Source organism: Fukomys damarensis, unplaced genomic scaffold, assembly GCF_012274545.1.
Source record: "Fukomys damarensis isolate Sample0158 unplaced genomic scaffold, DMR_v1.0_HiC HiC_scaffold_14, whole genome shotgun sequence".
NCBI lineage: Eukaryota > Metazoa > Chordata > Mammalia > Rodentia > Bathyergidae > Fukomys > Fukomys damarensis.
This window is the reverse complement of record NW_022900926.1, coordinates 32020442-32038250: the sequence shown is the minus strand read 5'-3', so window position 1 is coordinate 32038250 and position 17809 is coordinate 32020442. Positions and strand designations below refer to the sequence as shown.

The 17809-nt window shown below is 40.6% G+C and overlaps 2 protein-coding genes across 8 annotated transcripts in view; one reads left to right on the top strand and one right to left on the bottom strand.

The window, feature by feature from the left end:
* Rmnd1 (required for meiotic nuclear division 1 homolog) overlaps window positions 1–14982 on the bottom strand; it is a 37808-nt gene extending 22826 nt beyond the window's left edge. For 4 of the 7 annotated variants that reach the window (XR_004517137.1, XM_010628846.3, XM_010628851.2 and 1 more), the window contains exons 1-2: window positions 14580–14653; window positions 5692–6212 (exon numbers count right to left, since the gene is read on the bottom strand). Coding sequence is in view for 6 of the 7 variants with exons in the window: in XM_010628846.3 (XP_010627148.1) it covers window positions 5692–6198 (507 nt within the window). In the remaining variant the exon portion in view is untranslated. The other 3 variants (XM_010628849.3, XM_010628847.3, XM_010628850.3) reach the window with 3 other exon arrangements.
* An 87-nt stretch (window positions 14983–15069) lies between these two features.
* Armt1 (acidic residue methyltransferase 1) overlaps window positions 15070–17809 on the top strand; it is a 12867-nt gene continuing 10127 nt past the window's right edge. Inside the window, exon 1 of the mRNA XM_010628845.2 lies at window positions 15070–15142. Within this exon, the coding sequence (XP_010627147.1) occupies window positions 15102–15142 (41 nt within the window). The 5' untranslated portion in view covers window positions 15070–15101. The remainder of the gene's footprint in view (window positions 15143–17809) is intronic.

The window sequence follows — 17809 nt, the reverse complement described above, 5'->3', positions numbered from 1 at the left end:
ATCCTGAAGGAGTCCGGGCCCACCAGGAGCGCCAGGAGCAGACTGAGTGAAGGCGTCCTGTGGGGCCGGGTGAAACAACTCTCTCCAACCCTGGGTCACCACCACTTATCACCCAGGTCATTTGATCATTTGTTACTAGCTATGTACAGGCAGATTCCTTAACTTCACAAATGAATGACAGTATTTTTACTCCAGTTAACAGTAAGCAAGAAGATCTGTAGATACTGAGAATGGGCTGTTTGGTGAGTGCTCTGTGCTGTTGTTTGTGTCAGGTTGTGTCTATGCAACTACACAGGGTAAGCAACAGTGTTTTCAAACTGTAGTTTACAACCCGTTAGTTTTGATGTCAATTTCATTGGCCTAAATGACCTTAAAAGATTAAATGAATAAAATGGAAATACCACAGTGTATTACTCATAGCAAGAACAAATGTTTTTTTTCTCACAAGTATGTGCCTATGTATGCACATGGTCATGATGTATGTAAAATATAAAATGTATTTCTCATAAAGGATGTGGTCAAAAGTTTGAAAGCTATCTGCCCACGAGCTAAGATTTCAGACATAAAAAATGTGAAAAGTTTAGAGTATCAGAATAGTATTAATGCCCACTTTATATAGGTTTGTTTTTAAGTTTAAACAAACTGATAAACTGCTCAGGATTGTTAACATTTGCTAGATTATAGGGGGTCAAAAGAAGTTAATGAGTCACTAAATCAGTGCTTATTCTTTGGTCTTACTTATCTCAGCCCTCACATTCTTTCTCACTCTGTGAATTCCCAGAATGGAATTCTGGAGCAGCAAGTAAGTGGTCTGGAAATTCCTTCCTTCCTTTCCTGTTACCCAACTCTTGCTTTTAGTCAAGGAAAGGCCCCACCATGCTCTGCCTTTCCTCTGTTATGCATTTTAGCATGTGGCTTTAAAAGCAGCAGAGGAGCTGGGTGTGGTAGTGCATGCCTGCAATCCCAGTACTCAGGAGGTTGAGGCAGAGGATCACCAACATAGTGAGATATTATCTCAAAAAAAATTCAAAAGCCAGGAGTGGTGGCACAAGCCTTGTAACCCCAGTCTTTGAAAGGCTGTGGCAGGACTGCTGTAAGTTCGAGGCCAGCCTGAACTACAAAAAAAGACCCTGTCTCAAAAACACAACCCCTCCCCGCAAAACAACACACACACACACACACACACACACACACACACACACACACACACACACACACACACAAAGCAGAAGAAACAGAGGGCCCTGGGAGACACGCAAATGGAAACACTTTAAATCAATAAAATATCCACTCGGAATTACAGAGCAATTCAATTACAATTAAGTCAGACAATCTGAAATTAGTGGGGAATGTGGGCAGAGATGGACAGCGCCCTCCTCTGGAAGGTGAGAGGGTCCCGGCAGACGCCCACCGAGGACCAAGTCAGAAAGCGGACAGTCGATGCAGCATGGGAATGGGAACGTGTTAACTCAGACCTGCATGGCTCCCTGGAGTTACAATGAGTCGACGTGAGGAGAGCAGAATTTAAACTGTGTGGATGAAGGACAGAGATCCTGTGAGGACCCATCAGGTGAGGGCACCAGGCAGGATCCACTCAGTGACACCAGATGCTTCCTTTCTGAAGCTTGCTGGGCAAGATGACTTCTGTGACTGCCCCAGTGGATACACTCACTCTAGGTGGAAGGGGAAGAGCAGAGGCACAAAGATGAGACAAGAGGGAGAAAGGTGAAAAGCCAGATCAGGAGAGGCCGGGCCTGGAATCGTGCTGAGCTCAGCAGAGGCTGCTGGCTTCTGTAAGCCAAGGGTTGCGACCTGACAGCTTGGAGGACCATCTATTAGAGTTAACCTACACAGCAATTCAAAAAGGTGAGCTAGCTATCAACAGCAAATTCAGAGATGTCACACAAAATCCATACAGCCACCTTTGGGTCAAGTGGGAGGTCTGGCTTTCAGACTAGGGCTGAGTAGAGGTCTGCGGTGTTCGAGGATGAGACACGGCTACTCATTTAGCAACTTTTTCTTTTCTGTGGTACTGGGGATTGAAGCTAGGGTCTTTGGGTGACCCAGCCTTTTTAAAAGATTGTTTTAAATTCTGAGACAGGATCTTGCTAAGGTGCTAATTTGCTGGGCTAGGCTTGAATCTGTGATCCTCTGGCTGCAGCTTCCTAGAGTGCTGGGATTACAGGGGTGCAGCACACACCTAGTGAAGGGAAATATACTCTGAACTATAAATACATTACACATAAATCTTTAAACACAATGTGTTCCACTCAGCCACTCTTAACTCTGTCCTAAGTTTTCTGAAGCTTGTCTCCTTTTGTCAGCATCTTCTCTTAGATTGGCCTTAAGCTTTTCTCCTGTCACACGCTTATTGTTGCTTGCCACGTTACTCTATTTAAAATTGTGGGCTGCTTCTATTAAATGAGTCAAACATTTTAAAGCACAGATTTTTCTTTCTTGGTACCAGGGATTGAACTTGGGACCTTATGCTTGCAAGGCAGGCACTGGAACCACTGAGCTAAATCCCCAGCTCAAAAGTTTAAAATCTGACTTTTTGACATCTTTTTTGGTTTTGTTTCCTCTGAAATTTCAAGTTTTTATTTAAGCCTATTTGGTTAAGGGCAACAACTATAGCATATTGTGTCTGCATCTATTAAAGGTGCTTTTACTTTGAAAAGCTTTCAGTTTCACGTCTTTTTCTAGCGAAAACTCATTTATTTAGCTCTAGTTACATATCCTATGTATAAAGCATATTTCAGGTTTTAAGATGGGGGTCGATTTACTCTTAAATAGATGTGCCAAACAAATGAAAACAGTTACTGGGTTTAGGTAAAAAATTTAGGCCTATTTTAGTTTTTTTAATTTAAGACTATTGTTCAGTATGTGTTTTGTTTCTCTGGCCACAGAACATATTCCAGCAGATGGGGCTAAAAATCTACATATGATTCTTGTCCTAATACATCATATGCTCTGAAAAAAATTATTTTTATTCATGTACTACTGAAAAAAGTCTATGATGGTTGCCGGGTGTGGTGGTGCACGCCTGTAATCCCAGCAGTCAGGTGGCCGAGGCAGGAGGATCACTGTGAATTCGAGACCAGCCTGGGCTACATAGTGAGTTCCAGGTAGGTCTCAACTACATAGTGAGACCCTGTCTCAAAAAAAAAAACAACAAAAAAAAGGTATATGATGGCAATATTGCTTTTATTTTACTGTGATACCTGGATATAATAAGATTTATGTTCTTTCTCCTTGGCTCCTGGAACAGAACTCTTAAAGCCCTGATTTCCTAAGTGACACAGAGCGACAGGAGCATCTTTTGCTGCATTATGTCTCAGTGTCTAGCTGCTGGCACATAGCTCTTTCAGCGCACTGGAGCTTCCCCAGTGGCAGGAAATGAGTCTTGGTTGGCTCCTGAATGGCTTCAGAATGATTTCTGGCTGGTTGCTGGAAACATCAAACGCTGACTAATTAGAAGCTTGGAACTTCAAGTGACACCCTGTATTCAGGGGTAGCAAGCAGAGCTGGCAGTTGACGAGTGATCACACATGTGACGAAACCTCCAGAAAACACCTACACCAGAAGGCACACAGAGCTTCCAGGGTGGTGAAGTCATTCACAGGCCAGGAGAGTGGCACACTCCAAGTCCCCAAGGACAGAGGTGACTGTGTCAAGCACTTCTAGACATCACCCTGTGCATCCCTTCAAGGGCTGTTCATGTGTCCTTTATGACCTACTTCATAACAAGTAGTTTTGCAAGTGATTCTAGCAAACTCTCAAATCCAAGGACAAGGTCTCAGGAAGCCCTAATTTACAGCCACTTGGTCTGAAGTACAAGTGTTAACCTGGGACTTGAAGCTGGTATCTGAAGTGTGTGTGGGTGGGGGGCAGCCTTGTGAAACCCTGCTAGTGTCTAGAGAGTTGAAGAATTTGTTGATGGAGAACTCCACACTTTGGTGCCAGAAGTAATGTGAGTAAAAACAGATTGTACTTACAAAAGAAAAAATGCATTTTTCCCCCTCCTATACACTAAGTGTAGATGAAAGTTATCAAAAAGTTTCATCTCACATGAATGGTAAAATGCTTTAGCTTATAAGCTGTTTTGACCACAACAAAGCATGCGATGATAAATCATTTTATACACAGTACACACATATCCATACGCACACACCAATAACTGCCATAAAAGCTTCACCAACTACCAGTATTTATCCTGGGCAATGCATTCTGGTCTATTCTATTTCTTTTCTTGAAGTGCTGGAGATTGAACTCAGGGCCTTTGAACTGAGTCATATCCCCAGGCTTTCTACTTTTTTAAAAACTTAGTCACTAAGTTGTCCAGGCTGAGGTCAAACTTGTGTTCTTCCTACCTCAGCCCCTCAGAGTGATGGGATTATAGGTGTGCAGCAACTCACCTGGCTTCTATTAACAAAAAAACAAAAAACATTGGCCACCCACTAGTCAATTTCACCATGCACTGTGGCATTGGTCTGAACCAACACTAACCAGCATCTGTCACTCTCAGGCCAGGCGCTGTGCAGGATGTGTTTGTCAAGTGCTGCCACTGCTCTTCCAAGTTAGAAATCAAAAGGACATGGGCTGAGGAGCTCAGCGGGGTGGCATAAGCAAACAAGAACAGGCAAAAACTTAACTCCAATACGCAGGGTGGCTGAAACCTCACTCACCCTACTCCAAATGCCTGTGCTGGAGCAAGTGTGGGGATAGGAAGGTGCACATGCTTCCTGAGACCATGCAGACAGATCATTGTCTTGGGCAAGAATAGTGGAAAGGGTAATCTTGCAACAAAGGAGTCACCAGCTCCGTGACTCCCATAGGAAAATGGGGTGGCTCTCAAAATGGGACAGATAAAGTCAATCTTGAAGCAGGGCATGGTGGTGCACACCTGTAATCTCAGCACTTGGGAGGCTGAGGCAGGAAGGATCACTGCAAGTTCAAGGCCAGCCTGAAATGTATAGCGAGACTGTCTCAAAAAACCAAAGTCAGTCTTTTACACTACTTGCCACACCTCAAGATAGCCTTTTCTCCCAAAGGTAGTCAAAGAATAATGGTTCTCAATTATGTTACCTCAGTCAATTTAGAGACATAAGATTTCCTAATATTTTCTTGTGCATTTAAAGAGGGAACATACCATTTCTGATTTTTGCAAAACTCCATCTAAACTGTCATGAGCCCTCTGAACGGACCCAAACGTGTAATCCTCCTGCCTCCCAGAGTGTTAGAATTACAGAGGTGCACTACATCCCCAGCACATCTTTTAAAATTTGATGAAGAACTTCTGGTTTGATTTTTTTTTTTTTTTTTTTTTTGGTGCTGGGGATTGAACTTGGGACCTTGCACTTGCGAGGCAGGCAGAGAACCACTGAGCTAAATCTCCAGCCCCTGGTTTGATTTTTTTAATGAACAGATCTTTTCTACAGTTTTATTCCCAAAGTGGACTTATAATCAATCCTTTTATAAACTCTTAACTTTTTTCTTTTTTTTTGCCTATAGATTATATGTATTACTAATTCTTAAAAATCAGCATTTTGATTCCCTTCGGATATGTTATGCTGGGCTTCAAAGACTTGAAAAGAGTTGTGTTGGTTGCCAGTTCTGCTGTGTTGGCAGCAGCCCACACTAGTTTGGACAGCAGGCAGTGACGGATAAGCACAGCACAGCCACACTGTTTACCTCATTCACAGACAGAACTGGAAGGTTGGTCCTGGATGGCTGCCTGGTCCTGGATGCTTTCAGGGGTCTCTTGATCTGGGGAAAGTCTTGTCTTGGAATAAATGTTTCAGTTGATGCAGATGAGTGATGCCTCTTTAATATTTTTATAAACCACTTAGAACCCAAAAGATTTGGCTTGTGGGCCACTTTCCTATGAGTACCAAGTGATTTCCTAGATGGAAGGTACATTTTGTCATCCTGGCAGTGTGCAGCGTTTAATGGAGACAGTCTGCTTGCATCTGAGATTTTCCAGTTCATTTCCAGGATCCAAGGCCTACTCAAGACATCAGCTGCTTCAATAGGAAAATATGAATCCAAGTTTTGGCGGATTGTCAGGGTGCTGTTGCATGTTGAATCTCCAAACTCCTTAAGTGGCTTTAAAGTTAGATGAACCAGCTTTTGGCATGGATGTACTTTAGATAATATACTGTGAGATCCGGAGAGGGCTCTGAGAAGCCTGGCTGGCATTATGACATCCCAAGCTAAAAGAAATAGAATTTCAAATTCAAGTTATTAAAAAAAATTTTTTTTAAAAATGTATATTCCTAATCATCCAGATGCAGGGGATGGGGCCCAGTACATTATTTGATGTCATCTAAGTGCCCTAAGTCTGCAGTGTCAACTTTGCAAGCTATTGCTAGAAATTTTCTCTTTAGGAAAATAAATTTATATCTAAAAAGTACCAATAAATGTTTTGCTTAAAAAAAAAAATTTTTTTTGTGTTTTGTTTTTTTTGTGTTTTGTTTTTTTTTGTTTTTTTGAGACAGGGTCTCACTATGTAGTTGAGACTGACCTGGAACTCACTATGTAGCCCAGGCTGGTCTCGAACTCAGACATCCTCCTGCCTCAGCCTACCAAGTGCTGGGATTACAGGCTTGTGCCACCACACCTGGTGAAATTTTTAAGGTATATATAAATAAAATATTTCCCTAGGCAAGAGGCATATATCTGTTACAAAAAGTGTGAAACAGAAACATCTTAATTCTAAGAAAAGAACAAAGTAAAACAAATAACTGTTGTAGCTCAGTGGTTGAATGCTTGCCTAGTATGTGCAAGGTCCTGGGTGTGATCCTCAGCATTGCCAAAAAATAAAGGTAAAAAATGTAAAAAGTGTGAGTGTGTGATACATATATATATTTTTTCCTATATATATTATGTAATATACATATAAAAGCCTCTGCCTTTTTTCATTTAGTCAGTATTTGGCTTTCTTTCTGAAAGATTACATTATAAAGCTACTGACATGATAAGGACTTTAAAAGAGGAAAAAGTGATGGAGTCTATTCACTTGCTGCCTTAGCATACAAACTATTTTTTTTAACTTATGCTTACAAATTCCTTTATTCAACCTCAATAATGAGAAGGCAACTAACTAAGGCCAGGGATATGTCCTCAAAAGGACACGAGTCCCTCTCATCACAGTCCTGAGCTCTCCTGGGACAGGCATTTTTAAGTGCTCATTAATTCCATGGAACAGACCCTACTGCTGAGCTGTAGCACAGGAGACTGAGAAACACAGGAACTCATCTTGTTCTGCATGATGACTCTGGAGAGGCTCCCAGAAAGATTTATGCTACTTTTTGAAGGAGAAGCTTTGGGATGAGGTCAGACATGTCAAATACACACACACACACACACACACACACACACACACACTCCATTACATAATTTCTCTTTACTTACATCCTAAAACATTTATTTTTTCAAAAGTAAGCCTAGGCCTAGGGATGTGGCTCAGTGGCAGAATGCTTGCTTAGTGTGCTGGCCTTAGGTTCAATCCCCCTGCAACCCAAAAAGAAGAGAAAAAAAGTCAACCTATAGTAGGTGATCAGTTCCTTAAAAAAGAATCCTAGCTGCTAGAGATACAAATATAAATCAGTAACACCACAATTAACAGCCCAGCTAAGGAAACAGAATAATATAATGTACAAGTGCTATGGGGTCCCGGGAAGGAGCATCTGAGGTGAGAAGTGGATGTGACACTGGTGGCTTTTGGACTGGGTCTTGAAAAGGCAGAGGGATCAATCAGCAAATCAAACAGCTCAGGTACACTGTGTTGCTTACCTGACAAACAGGATGCAACTTCCAAGATGGGAGGGGATGCAGGAGGTAAGGACAGAAAAGGAGCCCATGGCCAGAGCCTGCAAAGATCCATTAAGTGATCCCACAGGGTTTTCCATAGGTAGAGGGAAACCAGAGCTTTTAGATTTGAGATTCATATGGTGAGATGTATTTTGCACAAACAAGTCTTTGGTAAAGATGTGAAGGAGGAACTGACAGAGACTAAGACATTACTTTCTAGCGCTTTCTATATACCAAATGTTCTGTTTTATGTCACATTTACCGACATGAAAATCAAGGTTTAGAGAGGATAATAAGTCATAGTTAGCAAGCAGCAGAGATGTTACAAACGCCCAGGCTTTCCCATCCCAAAGGCACTACAGAGTAACACCTCCCTTAAAAGGACAGGGATGAGTCACAGCAATGTTTACCAGGTAGAACTTGCTGCTCTCAAAATATCTTCAAAAGCTGGTATTCTGTGTTAGGTTCTAGTCCAGTGAACTACTCTTGATCACCTGTAATTTGAACTCTTCTCTGCCAATTGAACCAGAGTGTTTTTGTTTGGCTTTTTGAAACAGGGTCTTGCTATGTAGCCCAGGCTGGCCCGGAACTCATGATCTTCTTGCCTCAGACTCACAAGGGCAGGGATTAAAAGTCTGTACCACTGCTTCCAGCTGAACCAGCTGGGTTCTGAAGACCTTAATTATAAAAACTTTATAGAAATCTGTGTACAGACTTGGATTCTTTATCTTTGAGGAAGTTCTTTACCTCCAGACTTTCTTGGTTGCTTTAGTATGGAAACTATAAGAGAAATGGAGAAATAAGATACTTCCATGACAAAGGAAACCTGAAGAAATTCATGATCCCCCAACCAGCACTCCAAAGTGTTCTGAAGGATATTCTAAAAAAAGATAACAAAGACTACAATTTTATAAACACCAATAGAAAGAATTCACCAGGTAAGAAAAGCAATTAAACAGAGGGGAAAGGGAATCAACAACTGAAAAATAATCTGACAAGAATAAATCAATATATATCAGTTACAACCATCAATGTAAATGGTCTCAATTCACCAATCAAAATAAACAGATTGGCAAAATGGATCAAGAAACAATATGCTGTATACAAGAAACATATTTAACTCAAAAAGAAATTCACAGACTGAAAAGCAAAGAATGGAAAACAATACTCCATTCATCAGAAACCTGGAAAAAAGCTAGAGTAGCTAGCTATGTTATTTGCAGACAAAGTGGATTTCAAGCCAAGAGTGATCAAGACAAAGAAGGTTATATCCTTGTTATGGGAGTAATCTAAGATGAAGAGATAACAATCACAAATATACATGCACTGCACCCACGTTTACAGCGGCACAGTTTGTAATAGCTAAAACTTGGAAACAGCCCAATTGCACATCAGTTGGTAACTGGATAAAGAAGATGTGGTTTTTCTATAAAATGGAATAATACTCAGCCATAAAGAATGAGAAATTAAAGTCATTCATAGGAAAATGGATACATATTGAGGATATACCCCTAAATGAAATAAATAAGTCACACATGTGTAAACACTGAATAGTTTCTCTGGTGTGAATTAACTGTAATAGTACATAAGATCCTAATGAGATAACTGACATTGTGAAATGGGAAGAAAAGGGCTAAAGGTATAGGGAAGGTGGGATGGGTAGGGGAAGGTTAATAAAGGAAAAGAAAAAAATGTGAGAAAGTGAAAAGATGGAAATAAAATGTCTGTAAATGGGGAGGGGAGGAGGGGGTGAAGGGAGGGCAGGGACAAGGGGAAAAAATGAGAACCAAGACCTGTCATATAGAGGTACAAGATCCCAACAATGAATGTAACTGTACTGTATCCCTAAAATGTACCAATAAACTCAATTAAAAAAAAATACATGCACCAAATACCAGTCCACTCAACTATATACAACAAATATTAGTGGACATGAAATAAACACCAACACAATGGTAATGGGGGATTTCAATACCCCACTGTCACAAACAGATCAACTAGACAAAAAAATCAATCAAAACTGAACCAAACCTGTGAACAAATGGACTTGGTAGGAGTATACCGAGTGTTCCACCCCACGTCAGAATACACATTTTTCTCAGATGCACATGGGATGTTCTCCAAAACAGACCACATACTAGCTCACAGAACATGCTTAAGTAATCGAAAAGCAAATGAAATTATCCCATGCATATTATCAGACCATAATGCAATGAAATTAGAAATCAATGGCAAAAGTTTGTAAATGGGGAGGGTAGGAGGGGGTGAAGGAAGGGCAGGGACAAGGGGAAAAATGAGAATCAAGACCTATTATGTAAAGTTACAGAATCCCAATGATGAATGCAACTGTATTGTATACCTAGATTGTACCAATAACCTCAATAAAAAGAAAAAAAAAAACAAGAAATCAATGGCAAAAGAAACTGAAAAACTTCATGAATACATGGAGATTAAATACACTACTGAACAACTGATGGGTCACAGATGAAACTAAAGAAAAAATTAGTTTCTACAATTAAATGATAATGCCAGTAGAACATATAAGAACTTATGGGATGCCATGAAAGCACTTCTATGAGGGAAATTTATAGTGGTGAATTCCCACTTCAGGAAAACATAGCAAGCTGAAACAAACAAGCTAATGTTGAAGCTCAAGCTGCTGGAAAAAGAACAAGTCAAGTCCAAAGCTTGTACAGGGAGAAAATTATAGAGATCAGGGCCTAAATTAATGCAATCAAGACTAAGAAAACCACACAAAGAATCCATTGATCAGAGTTCTTTAAAGATTAAATAAAATTGATAAACCCTTAGCCCACCTTATATAAAAAGAAAAACCCCCTCAAATCCATGCAATTAGGAATGAAAAGGGTGAAATCAAAACAGATCCTGCAGAAATCCAGAAGATTATTAATACCTACTTTGAGAATCTGTATTCTAATAAGATGGAAAACACAGAAGAAATTCACAGATTCCTAGATACACGTGAATTACTAAATCTGAATCAAGATGACATAAAAACTCTAAATAACCCAATATCAGTTAATAAAATTGAAAATGTAATGAAAAACCTATCAATAAAGAAAAGCCCAGATCTGATGGGCTTACTGTTAAATTCTACAAGATTTAGAGATGATTAATGCCATCACTCCTCAAACTCTTGAATGCAACTGAAAGGGAAGCAATACCCCCAAACTCATTTCTGGAAGCAAGCATCACTCTGATATCAAAATCAGGGAAGGATCACCGGGGATTTAACTCAGTGGTTCTGCCACCTGCCTCACAAGCACGAAGACCCGAGTTCAATTCCTGGTACCAACAAAACAAAACAGGGAAGGATCCAAACAAAAAAGACAGTTACAGGCAAATCTCCCTAATAAACATAGAAGGAAAATCCTCAATAACATACTGGCAAACAGAATGCAGCAAATCATCAAGATTATACACTGTGATCTAGTAGGATTCATCACAGGGATGCAGGGATGGTTCAACATACATAAATCAATAGATATAAGAAACCATAAAAGAACCAAGGACAAAAACCACACGATTATCTCAATAGATGCAGAAAAAGCATTTGACAAAGTTCAATACTCATTCATGATAAAAACCCAATGGAAAACTGCAATAGGTGGTCTTTATCTCAATCTGATAAAAGCCATTTATGACCAACCAAAAGCCAACATCATACTAAATAGTCAAATTGAAAACTTTCACTCTAAAATTGGGACCAGGATAAGGATGCCCATTATCCCCTCTTCTATTCAATACAGTTTTGCAAACATTAGCTAGAGCAATGACAGAAGAGAAAGAAATAAAAGGAATAAGGATAGGAAAAGATGTTAAATGATCCTTAGTTGCAGATGATGTGATTATATAGAAGATCCAAACAATCCACCAAAAGACTTGCAGATTTAATAACCAAATTCAGCAGTGTAGCTGGACACAAAGTCAACACTCAAAAATCAATACCATTCTTGTACACACATAACAAACTCACTAAGAGAGAATTAAGGAAACCACCTCCTTCACAATAGTATCAGAAAAAATCAAATAGGAATCTATCTAATGAAGGAAGTAAAATACTTTTACATGGGAAACTACAGTACTCTGAAAAAAAGAGATCAAAGAGGATATCAAAAAATGGAAAGATCCCTTGTTCTTAGGTAGGTAGACTCAATATAGTGAAAATGACCATACTTCCAAAATTACTACACAGATTTAGTAATGTACTCCTAATCAGTCTACCAATAACACACATCACTGAGTTGAAAACAATCCTGAAGTTCATTTGGAACCAAAAGAGACCCAGAAAAGCAAAAGCAATTCTGAACAACAAAGGTAGGTGGCATTACAATGTCTGACTTGAAATTATGTTACAAAGCTACCATGAGAAAAACAACATGGTGCTTGCTTCAGCAGCACACTAAAAAAAAGCATGGTATGGGCTGGGGATTTAGCTCAGTGGTGCTGCCGCCTGCCTCATAAGCACAAGGACCCAAGTTTGATCCCTGGTACACACACACACACACACACACACACACACACACACACACACACACACACAGTCACAAAAATAGCACGGTACCGGCAAACAAAACAAAAAAACAGATTTGGGGATCAATGGAACAGATTAGAAGATACAGAAACAACTCCAAACATACTCAGCCTCCTTATCTTTGTCAAAGAGGCCAAACACTTTCACTGGAAGAAGACAGCCTCTTTATTAAATGGTGTAAGAAAAACTGGCTGTCCACATACTGAAGAGTAAACCTAGACCCACATCTCTCAGCATGTACTAAATTACAATAGAAATGGAAGAAAGACCTAAATATTAAAACAGAAACCCTAAACCTGGAAACCCTAAAACTGGAAGATGGAATAAGTAGAGCTCTTGAAAGATATAGGTGTAGGCAAAATACTTTGTGGAAAAAAAAAAAAACAAGCAAACAAAAAACAACCAGGATCAAACAAGAACTATCACAAAGAATCAACAAATGGGATCTTATCTTATTAAGGAGCTTTTGCACAGCAAAAGAAACTACCAACTGAGTGAAGAGACAAACCAGAGTGGGAAAAAATTTTTGTCAGTTGTTTCTCAGATAAAGGACTACTATCTAGAATATAAAAAGAACTCAAAAAAACAAACCTCCCAAATTTAAAGATCCAATCCAAAAATTGGCATCTGAGATGAATAGACACTTCTCAGCTGAAGAAGTACAAATGGCAAATAAATATATGAAAAAATGTTCAGCATAACTGGTCATTTAAGAGTTGAAAATTAAAAAAAAAAACCACTGATATTTCATTTCATCCCAGGAATAATGGCTACTATTAAGAAATCAACCAGTGAATGTTGGTGGGGCTGCGGTGGTGGTGGTGGTGGTGGTGGTGGTGGTGGTGGTGATGGTGGTGGTGCGGGGGAGGAACCCTTCTCATTATTGGTATAAGTGTAGACTAGTGGAAATTAGTGTAGAGATTCCTCAAAAAACTAAGACCTGAGGTTCCATTTGACCAGCTAGTCCCCTTGGTATCTTCCCAAAAGAATTAACAGCATCACACCACAGCAATATATGCACACCCATGTTTATGTAAGACTTGAATAAGCTAAAGTGACTCCATGCTAATAGGCCAGACTGTGCTTCTTCATATGCTAATTGCTAACTTGGCTAACAGCCGGCCCAGGGACAAATGGTATGACAAAAGGTTACCATAGAACATTTCCTGCTTGAGATAAGCAATGTGTTTGTAGTCTTGTTCTGTGAATTCCCTGACTCTTTGTTTAGAAAAACCTTATAAAAAGCACCTCAGCCCCTGAGCAGTTGCCTCTCTGAGCTACCTGGCTCAGGGAGTGCCGTCTGGCCAGACTAATAAAGGTCTATTTACCATCTGGCCTGGTGTGTTCCCTCCTGGGTTTCTCGTTTTTCCGTCGAGCTCCCAGTGTTAGGGCCCAGCATCGTGGAGGCCCTTTCGGCTGTTCACGCTCCGTGGAGAAGTGAGACTTTAAGTCTTACATATATAGCTGCACAATTTGTAATAGCTAAATATTGGAAACAGCTGAAATGCCCATCAACCAGTGGATAAAGATGTGGGGTGTTTTTTTCTTATATACAATGTAGTACTACTCTGCTATAAAGATAAACGAGGCATTTCTAGGTAAACAGATGAACCTTGAGACCATACTCTTAAGTGAAACAAACCCGACACACGTTTAAGCACTGTTTCTAGGCGGTGAAAAACTAAAGTCTAAATACTTACGGGTTGAAAGGAAGGGAGGGGGTAGGAAAAAGAAGCAAGGTATATCATGTACAGGTACAAATTCCCTATGATAAATGTTATCATTATGTATATCTTAAAATGTACCAATAAAATGAATTTTTAAAAAATGAAACAAGGTCGCTGCTCAGTTCTTCGGCACATTTCTACTATTTAAGTGCAAAAAGGTCAATTAACAAAATGCTTACAGCTAGGCCACGATTCAATGGTCAAGTGAAATTAAACTAATCTTTGGGAACATGCCCACAATTCCTTACGCCAAAAACAATTTCATTCATTTTTGCTGCTTACTATTATGTTCCGGCTGAAAAATGGGGTAAATGCTGACTGTATGATTTTTACCTCCCAGCTAAGTCGAATAAAGATCACTCACTGCCTGGGGCGTCGGGTCACAGAGGTACTGACGAAATCTAGGTGACCCAAGAGGCTTCGGGCGCCAAGGCAGAGAACTCTGTGTCGGGCCACACAAGTGCTAGAAAAGGCAGTGCACTAACCTCTCCGCGAGAAAAGAAGATAGACGCGCCAAAGGTGCGAGCGAACGCGGTGGGACTGCAGAGTCGGGGACTGTCGCCCCTGGAGCCCCCAGCTCGCACAAGGAAACCTCCCTGGGAAAAGTGTTGGAGGACAGCGCAGGCGCACAGAACTCTAGGCCACACGCCTTGTGAACAGCTCTGCCCACGTGACCGCCGGGCCACGTGACCCAGCCCGCGACCTCTTCCGCTCCCCAGGCCCTGGGACCTCCCGGTCCTTTCCTGCTTCCGCCTTCCGTTCGCTTCCCTATTCCGCTTCTCTCGTCGCCCCACGTTGTCCCCGCCTTCATTCCCGGAAGAGCTCCTCATCCTGGAGCCAGCCGCTGTTTGCCACTTGCCCGTATCCAAATAAAGTTTTTTCATTCAAAAGCACCCCCCCTTTTTTTTAAAGCTACAGCACTCCATCCCTCAGCTCTTTCGCGGCGGCAGTGCTGCTTAATTCAGTGACCAGTGAGCTCAGATTTGGGGTTCTTGACTACGGACCGAATGGCGAAGTCTCCTTCGTTTCTCTCCGCAAAGGCCGTAGGGTTCGTCTCGTTTTTCTCCTGAATGTTTTGCGAAAAGACAGGCCTGGCTGGGAATTGTGGGTGACGAGCAGAGGACTCCTGCTCCCCAAAGGCTCCGAGTTCAAGTCTTGCCATGGGACGCCGCGTCCCAATGGCGCCTTCTCGGGTTTCGCCATCTCGCCTGGAGGAGACAGCGAGAGACAGAGAGAGGGAGGCTGCGTGCCGAGTTGCTCGCAGGCGTTAGGGCTGTCTCTACCTTGCGGCCACTTGTTATTTATTCATATTAATAAATGAGCTCGTGGCGGGGAGCGGTCAAAAGTCTTGAACATTTGGGAGCCTCAGGACTATTGGGATTTCTTATTCCTGACGCTGATCATAATCTCACAAACGTCCCTACAAGTAGTTCCCCGTTGTATTTTTGTAAGATACTGCAGTAGATGCTTGAAACTCAAACCGTATATTTACAGTTGTTTTTTCCGGTACATTCCTATGGTGTTTAATTTTTTTTTTTTTCCCTACCGGGGATCAAACTCGGGTCCTGGCGCTTGCAAGGCAGGCGGCGGAACCACTGAGCTAAATGAATCCCCAGCCCTGATGTTTAATTTTTGAGTTAGGCACAATGAGAGCCATAAAAATAACAAAAGACTAAAACAACTAGTCATTTAAAAATAAATTAATTTCTGGAAATTTCTATTTGAAATATTTTTGCCGGTTGACTGCTTGTGGGAAAAGGAAACAATAAAATGGGGAGGGTTATAGTGGATTTTGACTTTGTGGCAAACTTATGGATGATGGTAAAAATAATATAACAATCATTTTCATAAACAGCGGTCAAGTTCGTAATTGAAGTAAGTCCTTCAAAATATTGCAGAAAACACAGGAAAAAGTAACCCTACTTGGACAGGAAATAGATTAAGACCAGAGAGGTGAACGATGCTCCCAAATTAAGCTGGTATACTCTGCAGGGTGGTACAAACGTAGGCAGTGACCGCTTAGAAGCCTCTGACCTTACTCTAAGCCCTGGCCAGACCTTACGCTCTGAGTGAAGGCATCTCTCTCAGGAAGTGGGTAGAAAGGTAGTAATTCTTGGCAATTAATGTAAAATCGCAAGGAAGATCACTTGTTTTGTTACCTGCTACTTAAGAAAATTCAACTCATTTGGTTCTAGTTAATATCCCTTCTCACCTTTGAAAAGTAGTGATTTTTGAAAATTCAATTATAATCAGAGTAATTACTAGGCTCTGTTAGGGTAATCAAAGCACCACAGACTCTAAATGTGTTTTTGCAATTTGTTTTCTAAAGTTTAATCGTTCAAGGAATCTTGTTGGAGAAATATTCTATGTACAGCCCAACAATTCAAAAACTAGAAAGAGATACTGAAGCTTTTGGAAGTGTAATGATCCCAAATGAATGTAAATGATTTGGCAGAGACATTTTTTTCAAAAGTATCTCGTGAGCTTTTTGGTTTTACTTTGTCGCTGGTGACCTGTAGATAGAAGCACACGTCAAGCCCTATGTTCTGTTTTAAAAGTTTATGTATTGGTTAAAAAAATAGAAAAAGAAAAAGCTGCATGGAATTTCACCACGTAATAAATCCTGCTGATTTTTCCTTTCCCCTAACAGAATCTTACATATTTCCTTAAAAAATCTAATTATGTGGGGCCAGGGATTTAGTTCAGTGGCACCACACTATGGGCCAGGGATTTAGCTCAGTGGTGCTGCAGCTGTCTTCAAGAGCAAGGTCTTGATTTCGATCCTGGTACTGGGAAAAAAAAAATTATGTCTAAAATCAAGAATATCTTTAAATTTTTTAAATAAAAGTGTAAGTTTTTCCTTCCTCATCTCTAGCTTGCTTTATTCTTTTGCATATCACTGGGCTTTTGTTTGTTTTGTTTTTTAGCATTTTGAAACAGGGCTTCCCTCTGTAGTTATCTGGCCTTGAACTCACTGTGTAGCCAAGGGTGGTCATGAATGCACAGCAATCCTCCTGCCTCAGCCTCCTAAGTGCTGGGATTACAGGCATGATCCACCATGCCTGGCTAACATTTCTGAAAAATCTCTTAAGTTTTACCTGAGAGAGTGAGACAGTAGCTTAACTTTTTTTCATGGGCAGAGTAGGGTAAGAAGGCAAGTAGAGAAGCAGTAAGGAAAACCTTTGAAAAGAATTAAGATTAATTAGAATGCAGTCAGAAGAGAAAAACAGATTTTGTAAATACTTTAAAGTCTTTTATGTTCTTCAACCACAGCAGAGTCATATTTGTCCTTTTATCAGTGTGTATTTGCAGTACATAATTACATTCATCACGGAGAGTTGGGACATGGACATTAAGAATAGAGTTTTTACAGCAGCTTTACAACCACTGTCTCCTTCATCTTTCTGAGCAAATGAAGTGACAGTAAAGAAGAGCCAGTTTGATTTTGAGCCTAATTCTTTTTCTAGCCGACTGCATTGTTGAACTAGTTTCTGATGTAGGAAGAGAAAAGGAGTAGAATGGAAGAGATAAAGAATGATTAAATAGACTTCTGGGCTTAGAGGCACCTTTACTCATTCATTTCCGTGACACAGCAGAGTTTTCAAATGTTTTAGTCTTAATATAGTAGAAAAGGGGCCAGGGATTTAGCTCAGCAGTTCGGTGGCCTGCCTTGCAAGCGCAAGGACCTGAGTTCTATCTCTGGTGAAAAAAAAAA